A 14,629-nucleotide genomic window follows, 5' to 3' on the forward strand; every position below is an offset into this window, starting at 1 on the left:
CCTGCTGTCTACTAACTCGTAGGACTACACAGTCTGACCCAACCCTGCTGTCTATAACTCATGTAGGACTACACAGTCTGACCCCAACCCTGCTGTCTACTAATCTGTAGGAAAACACAGTCTGGACCCAACCCTGCTGTCTACTAACTACTAGCTCATGTAGGACTACACAGTCTGACCCCAACCTGCTGTCTACTAGCTCATGTAGGACTACCACAGTCTGACCCCAACCCTGCTGTCTACTAACTCATGTAGGACTACACAGTCTGACCCCAACCCTGCTGTCTACTAACTCATGTAGGACTACACAGACTGACCCCCAACCCTGGCTGTTCTACTAACTCATGTAGGACTACACAGTCTGACCCAACCTGCTGTCTACTAACTACTAGCTCATGTAGGACTCTACACAGTCTGACCCCCAACCCTGCTGTCTACTAGCTCATGTAGGGATACACAGTCTGACCCCAACCCTGCTGTCTACTAACTCATGTAGGACTACACAGTCTGACCCCAACCCCTGCTGTCTACTAGCTCATATAGGGGACTAACACAGTCTGACCCCAACCCTGCTGTCTTACTAACTCATGTAGGATACACAGTCTGACCCCAACCCTGCTGTCTACTAGCTCATGTAGGACTACACAGTCTGACCCCAACCCTGCTGTCTACTAACTCATGTAGGACTACACAGTCTGACCCCAACCCTGCTGTCTACTAACTACTAGCTCATGTTAGGACTACACAGTTCTGACCCCACCCTGCTGTCTACTAACTACTAGCTCATGTAGGACCTACACAGGTCTGACCCCAACCGCTGCTGTCTACTAACTTCATGTAGGACTACCACAGTCTGCCCCAACCCTGCTTGTCATACTAGCTCATATAGGACTACACAGTCTGACCCCAACCCCTGCCTGTCTACTAGCTACTGTAGGGCTACACAGTCTGACCCCCAACCCTGGCTGTCTACTAGCATCAGGTAGGACTACACAGTCTGACCCCAACCCTGCTGTCTACTACCTACTAGCTCATGTAGGACTACACATTCTGACCCCAACCCTGCTGTTCTAACTAACTACTAGCTCATGTAGGACTACACAGTTCTGACCCCAACCCTGCTGTTCTACTAACTCATGTAGGACTACACAGTCTGCCCCCAACCCTGCTGTCTCTACTAGCTCATCCAATATAGGACTACACCAGTCTGGAACCCCAACCCTGCTGTTACTAGCTCATGTAGGGACTACACAGTCTGACCCAACCCTGCTGTCTACTAGCTCATGTAGGACTACACAGTCTGACCCCAACCCTGCTGTCTACTAATCCTGTATGACTACACAGTCTGACCCCAACCCTGCTGTCTACTAACTCATGTAGGACTACACAGTCTGACCCCCAACCCTGCTGGTCTACTAGCTCATATAGGACTACACAGTCTGACCCAACCCTGCTGTCTACTAGCTCATGTAGGACTACACAGTCTGACCCCAACCCTGCTGTCTACTTACTTAGCTCATGTAGGACTACACAGTCTGACCCCACACCCTGCTGTCTACTACCTACTAGCTCATGTAGGACTACACATGTCTGACCCAACCCTGCTGGCTACTAAACTCATGTAGGACTACACAGTCTGACCCCAACCTGCTGTCTACTAGCTCATGTAGGACTACACAGTCTGACCCCAACCCTGCTGTCTACTATACTCAGTATGACTACACAGTCTGACCCCAACCCTGCTGTCTACTAGCTCATATAGGACTACACAGTCTGACCCCAACCCTGCTGTCTACTAGCTCATGTAGGACTACACAGTCTGACCCCAACCCTGCTGTCTACTACTAGCTCATGTAGGACTACACAGTCTGACCCCCAACCCTGCTGTCTACTACCTACTAGCTCATGTAGGACTACACCAGTCTGACCCCAACCCTGCTGTCTCACTGCTCATGTAGGACTACACAGTCTGACCCCAACCCTGCTGTCTACTAGCTCATGTAGGACTACACAGTCTGACCCCAACCCTGCTGCTACTAACTCATGTAGGACTACACAGTCTGACCCCAACCCTGCTGTCTACTAACTCATGTAGGGGACTACCAGTCTGACCCCAACCCTGCTGTCTACTAACTCATGTAGGACTACACAGTCGACCCCCAACCTGCTGTTACTAACTACTAGCTCAGGTAGGACTACACAGTCTGACCCCAACCCTGCTGTTACTAGCTCATGTAGGACTACACAGTCTGACCCCAACCTGCTGTCTACTAGCTCATGTAGGATACACAGTCTGACCCCAAACCTGCTGTTCCAATACCATCTTGCCCTAAAACAATAAAACATCCTGTATTTTGGTATATTCTGTTGGTTCGGGTTAATTACCTACAATCAGTGTTTAGAAGTGGTAATGAGGGGCCTCAGAAAAGGATAGCTGATGTCATTATATGAGGGGTTACCTTGTGTCTGCACTTCAGGACCACTCCATAGGCACCTGGTGGAGAGAGTAGTACTTAAGATGTCACAAGCACTCCTGATTCAGAAGACGTGGTTCAGTCTAGTCTGACCAGAAGACGTGGTTCAGTCTAGTTTGACCCAGAAGACGTGGTTCAGTCTAGTGGACCAGAAGGACGTGGTTCAGACCAGAAGACGTGGTTCAGTCTAGTGACCCAGAAGACGTGATTCAGTCTAGTCGACCCAGAAGACGTGGTTCAGTCTAGTTGACCCAGAAGACGTGGTTCAGTATAGTCTGACCCAGAAGACGGGTTCAGTCTAGTCTGACCCAGAAGACGTGGTTTCAGTCTAGTCGACCCAGAATACGTGGTTCAGTCTACTCTGACCGAGACGACGTGGTTCAGTCTAGTCTGACCCAGACGACGTGGTTCAGTCTAGTCTGACCCAGACGACGTGGTTCAGTCTAGTCTGACCCAGACATATAGGGGAGAGGGTTAGGGAGAGGGGATAGGGTTAGGGAGAGGGGACAGGGGAGAGGGGATAGGGCTGGGGAGAGGGGATAGGGTTGGGGATAGGGGATAGGGAGAGGGGATAGGGAGAGGGGATAGGGGAGAGGGGATAGGGCTGGGGAGAGAGGAGAGGGGATAGGGTTAGGGAGAGGGGATAGGGGAGAGGGGATAGGGCTGGGGAGAGAGGAGAGGGGATAGGGTTAGGGAGAAGGGATAGGGTTAGGGAGAGGGGATAGGGGTTAGGGTTAGGGAGAGGGGATAGGGCTAGGGAGAGGGGATAGGGCTAGGGAGAGGGAGAGGGGATAGGGCTGGGGAGAGGGGATAGGGCTGGGGAGAGGGGATAGGGCTGGGGAGAGGGGAGAGGGTTAGGGAGAGGGGAGAGGGATAGGGAGAGGGGATAGGGGATAGGGTTAGGGAGAGGGGATAGGGTTAGGAGAGGGGAGAGGGGGGAGAGGGAGAGGGGATAGGGTTAGGGAGAGGGGATAGGGAGAGGGGATAGGGGAGAGGGGATAGGGGATAGGGCTGGGGAGAGGGGATAGGGTTAGGGAGAGGGGATAGGGAGAGGGGATAGGGGATAGGGCTGGGGAGAGGGTTAGGGCTGGGGAGAGGGTTAGGGTAGAGGGATAGGGCTGGGGAGAGGGGATACGGCTGGGGAGAGGGGATAGGGAGAGGGGATAGGGGATAGGGAGAGGGGATAGGGCTGGGGAGAGGGATAGGGCTGGGGTGAGGGGATAGGGAGAGGGGATAGGGGATAGGGTTATGGGATAGGGTTAGGGAGAGGGGAGAGGGTTAGGGAGAGGGGAGAGGGTTAGGGAGAGGGGACAGGGTTAGGGAGAAGGGAGAGGGTTAGGGAGAGGGGATAGGGAGAGGGGATAGGGGATAGGGTTAGGGCTGGGGAGAGGGGATAGGGCTGGGGAGAGGGGCTGGGGCTGGGGAGAGGGGCTGGGGCTGGGGAGAGGGTTGAGGAGAGGGGAGAGGGTTAGGGAGAGGGGATAGGGAGAGGGGATAGGGTTAGGGAGAGGGGATAGGGGATAGGGAGAGAGGATAGGGGATAGGGAGAGGGGATAGGGTTAGGGAGAGGATAGAGGGTAGAGGGTTAGGGAGAGGGGATAGGGTTAGGGAGAGGGGATAGAGTTAGGGAGAGGGGATAGAGTTAGGGAGAGGGGATAGGGTTAGGGAGAGGGGATAGGGAAGAGTGTTAGGGAGAGGGGATAGGGGAGAGGGGAGAGGGGATAGGGGCTGGGGAGAGGAGATAGGGCTGGGGAGAGGAGATAGGGCTGGGGAGAGGAGATAGGGCTGGGGAGAGGGGATAGGGGATAGGGAGAGGGGATAGGGGTTAGGGAGGGGGATAGGGGAGAGGGGAGAGGGGATAGGGCTGGGGAGAGGGGATAGGGCTGGGGAGAGGGGAGAGGGTTAGGGAGAGGGATAGGGAGAGGGGATAGGGTTAGGGAGAGGGGATAGGGTTAGGGAGGGGGAGAGGGAGAGGGGATAGGGTTAGGGAGAGGGGATAGGGAGAGGGGATAGGGGATAGGGCTGGGGAGAGGGGATAGGGTTAGGGAGAGGGGATAGGGAGAGGGGATAGGGCTGGGGAGAGGGTTAGGGCTGGGGAGAGGGTTAGGGCTGGGGAGAGGGTTAGGGTAGAGGGGATAGGGCTGGGGGAGGGGATACGGCTGGGGAGAGGGGATAGGGCTGGGGAGAGGGGAGAGGGGATAGGGCTGGGGAGAGGGGATAGGGAGAGGGGATAGGGGATAGGGAGAGGGGATAGGGCTGGGGAGAGGGGAGAGGGGATAGGGCTGGGAGAGGGGATAGGGAGAGGGGATAGGGGATAGGGAGAGGGGATAGGGCTGGGGTGAGGGGATAGGGTTGAGGAGAGGGGATAGGGAGAGGGGATAGGGTTAGGGAGAGGGGAGAGGGTTAGGGAGAGGGGACAGGGTTAGGGAGAAGGGAGAGGGTTAGGGAGAAGGGAGAGGGTTAGGGAGAAGGGAGAGGGTTAGGGAGAGGGGATAGGGAGAGGGAGAGGGAGAGGGGATAGGGCTGGGGAGAGGGGATAGGGCTGGGGAGAGGGGATATGGCTGGGGAGAGGGGATAGGGTTGAGGAGAGGGGAGAGGGTTAGGGAGAGGGGATAGGGAGAGGGGATAGGGTTAGGGAGAGGGGATAGTGTTAGGGAGAGGGATAGGGTTAGGGAGAGGGGATAGGGAGAGGGGATAGGGTTAGGGAGAGGGTAGAGGGTAGAGGGTTAGGGAGAGGGGATAGGGTTAGGGAGAGGGGATAGGGAAGAGTGTTAGGGAGAGGGGATAGGGGAGAGGGGCAGGAGAGGGGATAGGGGAGAGGGGAGAGGGGATAGGGCTGGGGAGAGGGTATAGGCTGGGGAGAGGGGAGAGGGGTAGGTGAGAGGGGATAGGGTTAGGGAGAGGGGATAGGGTTAGGAGAGGGGGTAGGGTTAGGAGAGGGGTTAGGTTCGAGAAGTAGGGATAGGTTTAGGGAGATGGGATAGGGTTTAGTGGATGAGAGATAGAGTGTTAGGGAGAGGGGATAGGGTTAGGGAGAGGGGATAGGGAGAGGGGATAGGGGATAGGGCTGGGGAGAGGGGATAGGGCTGGGGAGGGGGATAGGGTTAGGGAGAGGGGATAGGGTTAGGGAGAGGGTAGAGGGTTAGGGAGAGGGGATAGGGCTGGTTAGATGTAGTCTGACCCAGACGACGTGGTTCAGTCTAGTCTGACCCAGACGACGTGGTTCAGTCTAGTCTGACCCAGACGACGTGGTTCAGTCTAGTCTGACCCAGACGACGTGGTTCAGTCTAGTCTGACCCAGAAGACCTGGTTCAGTCTAGTCTGACCCAGAAGACCTGGTTCAGTCTAGTCTGACCCAGAAGACCTGGTTCAGTCTAGTCTGACCCAGACGATGTGGTTCAGTCTAGTCTGACCCAGACGATGTGGTTCAGTCTAGTCTGACCCAGAAGATGTGGTTCAGACTAGAGACCTAGAACTGCTTATTAGGTTGACCATGCAAAGTGGTCAGACTGTGACATGACATTGGACTGGTTCTAATAGCTCAGTGTAGAGATGCTAACAGTACACAGATGAACGAAGCCTGAGTTTCGCCTTGGCAGTGTTCAGATGAATCCATAAATATGAGCCCAGTCATTCCTTCCTGCCTACTGGCCCCTTTCAGCAGAGAGAGCTCATTCTGTGTCTGGCTCCTCTATAATGGAGAAGGAAGTCCCTCAGTGGCTAACTGCAGCCAATTTACACAGGTAGAAATGGAATGCACCAGCCAGACAGGCACAGGGACAACCTGAACAAGAGAATATTTGCTCGCCCTCTGTTTGATAAAGAGAGAGAATGATGCAAAGCCAGCCTGGCACCATGTTGGGCTGCTGTCCAATCAGCCCTGATTAATCAACATGAACGCAGCCAAACCTACATAATGCCAGCTGTAACCTATCTGAAATGGACCATTTATTTAGTTCTGCCAAAAGAGGGGAGAGGGGAGAGGGAGAGGGGATAGGGTCAGGGAGAGGGGATAGGGAGAGGGGGAGGGGATAGGGCTGGGGAGAGGGCTGGGGAGAGGGGAGAGGGCTGGGGAGAGGGGATAGGGCTGGGGAGAGGGTTAGGGGATAGGGCTGGGGAGAGGGGATAGGGCTGGGGAGAGGGGATAGGGCTGGGGAGAGGGGATAGGGAGAGGGGATAGGGTTAGGGAGAGGGTTAGGGAGAGGGGATAGGGCTGGGGAGAGGGGATAGGGCTGGGGAGAGGGGATAGGGAGAGGGGATAGGGTTAGGGAGAGGGTTAGGGAGAGGGATAGGGCTGGGGAGAGGGGATAGGGAGAGGGGATAGGGCTAGGGAGAGGGGATAGGGCTGGGGAGAGGGGATAGGGCTGGGGAGAGGGGAGAGGAGAGGGGAGAGGGGATAGGGCTGGGGAGAGGGGATAGGGCTGGGGAGAGGGGATAGGGCTGGGGAGAGGGTTAGGGAGAGGGGCTAGGGTTAGGGAGAGGGGCTAGGGTTAGGGAGAGGGGATAGGGTTAGGGAGAGAGGATAGGGTTAGGGAGAGGAGGATAGGGTTAGGGAGAGGGGATAGGGTTAGGGAGAGGGTTAGGGAGAGGGGATAGGGTTAGGGAGAGGGGATAGGGTTAGGGAGAGGGGATAGGGAGAGGGGATAGGGCTGGTTAGATGGGATGGGGCTGGTTAGATGGGATGGGGCTGGGGCAGGATAGAGGGCATGGGGCTGATAGAGGGGATGGGGCAGGATAGAGGGGATGGGGCAGGATAGAGGGGATGGGGCAGGATAGAGGGGACGGGGCTGAGGAAGGCACTGGGTAGAGGGGACGGGACAGGGGAAGGGACTGGGTAGAGGGGAAGGGACAGGGGGAGGGACTGGGTAGAGGGGATGGGACAGGGGAAGGGACTGGGTAGAGGGGATGGGACAGGGGGAGGGACTGGGTAGAGGGGATGGGGCAGGGGGAGGGACTGGGTAGAGGGGAAGGGACAGGGGGAGGGACTGGGTAGAGGGGAAGGGACAGGGGAAGGGACTGGGTAGAGGGGATGGGACAGGGGAAGGGACTGGGTAGAGGGGATGGGACAGGCGAAGGGCCTGGGTAGAGGGGATGGGACAGGGGAAGGGACTGGGTAGAGGGGATGGGACAGGGGAAGGGACTGGGTAGAGGGGATGGGACAGGGGAAGGGACTGGGTAGAGGGGATGGGACAGGGGAAGGGACTGGGTAGAGGGGATGGGACTGGGTAGAGGGGATGGGACTGGGTAGAGGGAATGGGACAGGAAAGGGACTGGGTAGAAGGGAAGGGACAGGGGGAGGGACTGGGTAGAGAGGATGGGACAGGAAAGGGACTGGGTAGATGGGATGGGGCTGGGGCAGGATAGAGGGCATGGGGCTGATAGAGGGGATGGGACTGGGTAGAGGGGAAGGGAAGGGACTGGGTAGAGGGGACTGGGTAGAAGGGACGGGACAGGGTCAGGGACAGGGTAGAGGGGATGGGACAGGGGGAGGGACTGGGTAGAGGGGATGGGACAGGGGAGGGACTGGGTAGAGGGGAAGGGACTGGGTAGAGGGGACTGGGTAGAAGGGATGGGACAGGGGAAGGGACTGGGTAGAGGGGACTGGGTAGAGGGGATGGGACAGGGGAAGGGACTGGGTAGAGGGGATGGGACTGGGTAGAGGGGATGGGACTGGGTAGAGGGGATGGGACTGGGTAGAAGGGATGGGACTGGGTAGAAGGGATGGGACAGTGGATGGGACTGGGTAGAGGGGATGGGACTGGGTAGAGGGGATGGGACTGGGGATGGGACTGGGTAGAAGGGATGGGACAGGGAAGGGACTGGGTAGAGGGGATGGGACAGGGGATGGGACTGGGTAGAAGGGATGGGACAGGGGATGGGACAGGGGAGGGGACTGGGTAGAAGGGATGGGACAGGGGAAGGGACTGGGTAGAGGGGATGGGACTGGGTAGAGGGGATGGGACTGGGTAGAGGGGATGGGGACTGGGTAGAGGGGACTGGGTAGAGGGGATGGGACAGGGGAAGGGACTGGGTCGAAGGGATGGGACTGGGTAGAAGGGAAGGGACAGGAAAGGGACTGGGTAGAGGGGATGGGACAGGGGAAAAAGGGACTGGGTAGAGGGGATGGGACAGGAAAGGGACTGGGTAGAGGGGATGGGACTGGGTAGAAGGGATGGGACAGGGGAAGGGACTGGGTAGAGGGAATGGGACAGGGGAAGGGACTGGGTAGAGGGAATGGGACTGGGGAAGGGACTGGGTAGAGGGAATGGGACAGGAAAGGGACTGGGTAGAGAGGATGGGACTGGGTAGAGGAGATAGGACAGGGGAAGGGACTGGGTCGAAGGGATGGGATAGGGGGAGGGACTGGGTAGAGGGGAAGGGACAGGGGAAGGGACTGGGTAGAGGGGATAGGACAGGGGAAGGGGCTGGGTAGAAGGGAAGGGACAGGGGAAGGGGCTGGGTAGAAGGGATGGGACAGGGGGAGGGACTGGGTAGAGGGAATGGGACAGGGCAGGGACTGGGTAGAGGGAATGGGACAGGAAAAAAAAGGAACTGGGTAGAGGGGATGGGACAGGAAAGGGACTGGGTAGAAGGGATGGGACTGGGGAAGGGACTGGGACTGGGGAAGGGACTGGGTAGAGGGGATGGGACTGGGTAGAAGGGATGGGACTGGGGAAGGGACTGGGACTGGGGAAGGGACTGGGTAGAAGGGATGGGACTGGGGAAGGGACTGGGACTGGGGAAGGGACTGGGTAGAAGGGATGGGACTGGGGAAGGGACTGGGTAGAGGGAATGGGACTGGGGAAGGGACTGGGTAGAGGAGATGGGACTGGGGAAGGGACTGGGTAGAAGGGAAGGGACAGGGGAGGGACTGGGTAGAGGGGATGGGACAGGGAAGGGACTGGGTAGAGGGGATGGGACAGGGGAAGGGACTGGGTAGAGGGGATGGGACAGGGGAAGGGACTGGGTAGAGGGGATGGGACAGGGGAAGGGACTGGGTAGAGGGGATGGGACAGGGGAAGGGACTGGGTAGAGGGGATGGGACAGGGGAAGGGACTGGGTAGAGGGGAAGGGACAGGGGGAGGGACTGGGTAGAGGGGATGGGACAGGGGAAGGGACTGGGTAGAGGGGATGGGACAGGGGAAGGGACTGGGTAGAAGGGAAGGGTAGAAGGGATGGGACTGGGTAGAGGGGATGGGGCTGGGGAAGGGACTGGGTAGAGGGGATGGGGCTGGGGAAGGGACTGGGTAGAGGGGATGGGGCTGGGGAAGGGACTGGGTAGAGGGGATGGGGCTGGGGAAGGGACTGGGTAGAGGGGATGGGGCTGGGTAGAGGGGATGGGGCTGGGGAAGGGACTGGGTAGAGTGTCTGCCACTTTACAGCTACTCATTGAAACCGCAGGAAACCAACAACATGGGAGAGAAAGACATGTTACCATGGCTGGCTGGTACAATATCTAGTTCCAGTATTATGTAGCCTAGTCCAAAAATGTTCTGATTTCTATAGTGCTTCATGATCCATTACCCACAAGCAGGCGCGCCGGCACACATACATACACACAGAATTGTTAGAAAGCCTCTGTAAGGTAGTAACGTAGCTAGTGACCTTACCTTCACCTACGATCCCAAGGACTTCAAATTTATTCATCACATCACCAACGTCAGAGTTCTTCATGAAGTTAAAAGGCAAATGGGGTGAGGTGAGGTGAGGTGGGGTCAGAGAGGTGTCCCAGCTAGAGGAGGGGGGTCTGGGCTGGTCTCCTGGCTCCTGGGAGGGGTTGATTACCAGTGGGCCTCAGGACGCGAAACATTCTCCTTTCAATGGTTCCCCCTCACCGGATCACCCTCACCTGGACACAGAGGAAGTCACAACAATGAGCAGAGGAATCCAACATAATTAGGCTAACTTTTTAGGTCTGAAAACACCTGGCCAACTTTTATTTGAGTGAGCTATCCCTTTAAGTGCTGACTATTCATGAACACCTCCTCTCCTCATCTCCCACATAGCTGTGGGTTCAGTATGCAAAACCCTGAGCTAAAATAAACCAGGCAGGCAGCATCCTAGTACAGACAACATGACTCTGCTGCTCTCTCTCTCTCTCTCTCTCCACTAACTGACAGGCTCAGATCAGAAGGCTACAGGTGATTATAGGTGGTGGCTGATCTCCTGAACAACTAAGCTCTGAAAACAGCTGAACACACAGACGATCCTTCCTCTTTAGTTTCAGCAGCATAATGTGAACAGGAATGCAGTGAGCAGTGTAGAGGCTCCTGCGTTCATTTCGTTTCCAACAACAGGATGAATCATGCGTGGTAATGGACAGTCAGTGGAATTCAACACCTTCAAAATCAGCTGGCGAATGATCGTCACCAGCAGTGTTACTGAACACAGACTACAAGAGAAAAACAGAGATGCTCCTGAAAAAAAAACATCTGGATTATGTAAGAAAATTAGGGAACAATTGTTGCCAATGACAACAAGAAGACATATTATATTATACAATGGGTGGGTCTAATCCTGAATGCTGATTGGTTAAAAGCGCATTCCAGCCGGTGTCTATTCCACAAGTTACCACCGGTTAAATCTATGACGTTAAAAAGCCTATTTACTCTGTTCCATCTGACTGTGCAATCCACCATCTCAGCCCAGCCAGGCAATTTATAAACTTGATCTCCACTATAAAAAGCATCTAGACATTATCTCACATTTCCTTTAGACTAACATTTAGTTTCCAACAGCGGAGATTTTTATAAAACTTCCTGTCTGTCTCTCCGACATTTGCAAAGTTGTTTCAATATTCAAATTTGATCTCCAGCTGTCCCATAGTAATGAACATGTCAGGACGAGACAGACAGACAGGCAGCGTTTCTCAGCCAGTCGAAATCATGAATCAGCTGGCATAATTTTAAATCAAATCAAATTGTATGTCACATGCGCCGAATACAACAGGTGTAGGTAGACCTTACAGTGCAATGCTGAACACGACAGGTGTAGACCTTACAGTGAAATGCTGAATACAACAGGTGTAGACCTTACAGTGTAATGCTGAATACAACAGTGTATAGCCTCTCTACTGTATATAGCCTCGCTACTGTATATAGCCCCCCTACTGTTATAGCCTCGCTACTGTATATAGCCTCGCTACTGTATATAGCCTCTCTACTGTATATAGCCTCTCTACTGTATATAGCCTCGCTACTGTATATAGCCCCGCTACTGTATATAGCCCCGCTACTGTATATAGCCTCTCTACTGTATATAGCCCCGCTACTGTATATAGCCTCTCTACTGTATATAGCCTCTCTACTGTATATAGCCTCTCTACTGTATATAGCCCCGCTACTGTATATAGCCTCTCTACTGTATATAGCCCCTCTACTGTATATAGCCTCTCTACTGTATATAGCCCCGCTACTGTATATAGCCCCGCTACTGTATATAGCCCCGCTACTGTATATAGCCTCTCTACTGTATATAGCCTCTCTACTGTATATAGCCCCGCTACTGTATATAGCCTCTCTACTGTATATAGCCCCTCTACTGTATATAGCCTCTCTACTGTATATAGCCTCTCTACCTTATATAGCCTCTCTACTGTATATAGCCCCGCTACTGTATATAGCCTCTCTACTGTATATAGCCTCTACTGTATATAGCTTTGTTACTGTTATTTTTCACTGTCTTTTTTACCATTGTTTTTATTTCTTTAGAATAATGCAAAGAGTTTGCAAAGCTGTCATCAAGGCAAAGGGTGGCTCCTTTGAAGAATCTCAAATCTCAAATATATTTTGATTTGTTTAACACTTTTTTGGTTACTACATGATTCCATATGTGTTTTTTCATAGTTTTGATGTATTCACTATTATTCTACAATGTAGAAAATAGAAACCCTGGAATGAGGAGGTGTGTCCAAACATTTGACTGATTGTATATATCCATGTGCACTAAGAAATGTCAATTGATAAAAAGGTCAAACGAAACGAAGTGCAGCTAGTTTGCAGTCTTTACAGCTTCAGCGTTTGAAGTGACTGTGTTGTTGGCTAGCTAGCAGGAAAAGTAGGCTACTCCTATGCAGTACAGGCCTATTAGTAATAAAACCATACAGTAGCCTACTCCTAGACAGTGCAGCCCTATTAGTAATAACACCTGGAAACCCTACTCCTATACAATACAGAACTATTAATAATAATAATAATATCTGGAAAACCTACTACTATATAGTACAGGCCTATTAGTTATAAAAACATGTAAACCATACAGTAGTCTACTCTCATACAGCACAGACCTATTAGTAATGAAACCCGGAAACCCTACAGAAGCCTACTTCTATACAGTACAGGCATATTAGTAATAACACCTGGAAACTATATAACAGCCTACTCCTACACAGTACAGGCCTATTAGTAATGAAACCTGGAAACCCTACTCCTATGCAGTGCAGGCCTATTAGTAATTGGATTATAGGTGAATTGTATGAAGCTACATGTTAAATATCTACAGTTAGGCTAGACCTAGACAATATTTCAGCCATAACTCAAATCAATGTGGTCAAAAGGTCCGTTAGAGCCTCTGTGTGTGTGTGTGTGTGTGTGTGTGTGTGTGTGTGTGTGTGTGTGTGTGTGTGTGTGTGTGTGTGTTATGATGCAAGTAGGCTAGCAGGACCATGTTTTTTAACCCACACATATTACTGTACTGTGTGTCAGGCAGCTAGAGAGCTCTCTATCATATCAATACTAGACAGCTAAACAACATAAGAAAACAAAGAACAAGAAAATCCAACAGGAGCACACTGCACTTAACGTTACACAGAAGTGAAATGTTGAACGTCTACATGGTTGACATTATGCCCTTGATCTAACGTTAGCTTGCTAGCCACACAGATCCAGCATCGATTAACCTAACTACGTGCTCTACAGAGAGGGATACTACGCACTAAATGCCTAAATAAAACGGCTGATAAAAAAACACGTAATCTGAAACGTACTGTATATACCTACCTACATTAAAGTATTTCTAATGGACGACAAAAAGACGCTACTCACTCAGTGTTTGTAAATTGATGAACTGGAGCCACATCCAAAGCAGGAATGTTAATTGCAGCAACAGTAAGCAGCTCCTCCGGTTGACAACACCACCAAGTAACGCCGCCAAGCAACAGTTTTGAGTGACGTATCGGTATCCAATCAAAATGGATCAGGGTTCATTATACAAACGCCTTCCTGGTGTGGAACCAATGAAGGTGCAGAAAATACTGTGAGCGTTAAATGGGCGGGACATACTCGTGACAATAATGTCAGTTCACCAAAAAAGTCGACATTAAAGTTAATTTGTACATAATTATCAACATTTTGATTTAGACCGAATGGTAAACTGCATTAATAATTGAATTCGAAAATGTTTGTTGTTTTACCATAAGATAGATCCTACTCGGTGGCATATATTTAGTTGATCAAAATCCAAAATCCAATTATCTATGGTTCTGCGTTAACACGGAGTCAGACAATAGAAACTATTTCCTTTTTTCATCTTCAATTAATTCATGCAGAGAATGTAATCCTAGTATCTGTAGAAGTGTTGTAAAATTCCTCATCTTATGCCCCCACCTGGCCTAAAGGTGACATCACAGGCAGACAAGCCAAAGAGTGTTCAATAAGTTTTCCATCCTCTCTGGACAAGCTACTACCATTACACACCTGGCCATAATGTCTACAGTCAATAACAGGAAGTACAGACTAAAACTGCGATAGACAAGCTACTACCATTACACACCTGGCCATAATGTCTACAGTCAATAACAGGAAGTACAGACTAAAACTGCGATAGACAAGCTACTACCATTACACACCTGGCCATAATGTCTACAGTCAATAACAGGAAGTACAGACTAAAACTGCGATAGACAAGCTACTACCATTACACACCTGGCCATAATGTCTACAGTCAATAACAGGAAGTACAGACTAAAACTGCGATAGACAAGCTACATGGTCTCATAAAAGGTTATCACTTATTTAGATGTGAAAAAATGTACTGTCATTGCAAACTGTAAATACAGTGAGCAAAAAAAGTATTTGATCCCCTGCTGATTTTGTACGTTTGCCCACTGACAAAGAAAGGATCAGTCTATAATTTTAATGGTTTATTTGAACAGTGAG

General features: G+C 52.2%; 1 protein-coding gene across 7 annotated transcripts in view; it reads right to left on the reverse strand.

The window, feature by feature from the left end:
- The window catches only part of LOC115151403 (cyclin-dependent kinase-like 5), a 141,014-nt gene extending 127,401 nt beyond the window's left edge, over positions 1-13,613 (reverse strand). For 6 of the 7 annotated variants that reach the window (XM_029695313.1, XM_029695312.1, XM_029695311.1 and 3 more), the window contains exons 1-3: positions 13,517-13,613; positions 10,085-10,323; positions 2,460-2,494 (exon numbers count right to left, since the gene is read on the reverse strand). In XM_029695313.1, coding sequence (XP_029551173.1) covers positions 2,460-2,494; positions 10,085-10,148 — 99 coding nt within the window. In that variant the 5' untranslated portion in view covers positions 10,149-10,323; positions 13,517-13,613. The remainder of the gene's footprint in view (positions 1-2,459; positions 2,495-10,084; positions 10,324-13,516) is intronic. The other variant, XM_029695310.1, reaches the window with a different exon arrangement.
- Between the last annotated feature and the right edge of the window lie 1,016 nt (positions 13,614-14,629).

The sequence above is a fragment of the Salmo trutta genome, chromosome 17 (genome assembly GCF_901001165.1).
Source record: "Salmo trutta chromosome 17, fSalTru1.1, whole genome shotgun sequence".
In the NCBI taxonomy this organism is placed as follows: domain Eukaryota; kingdom Metazoa; phylum Chordata; class Actinopteri; order Salmoniformes; family Salmonidae; genus Salmo; species Salmo trutta.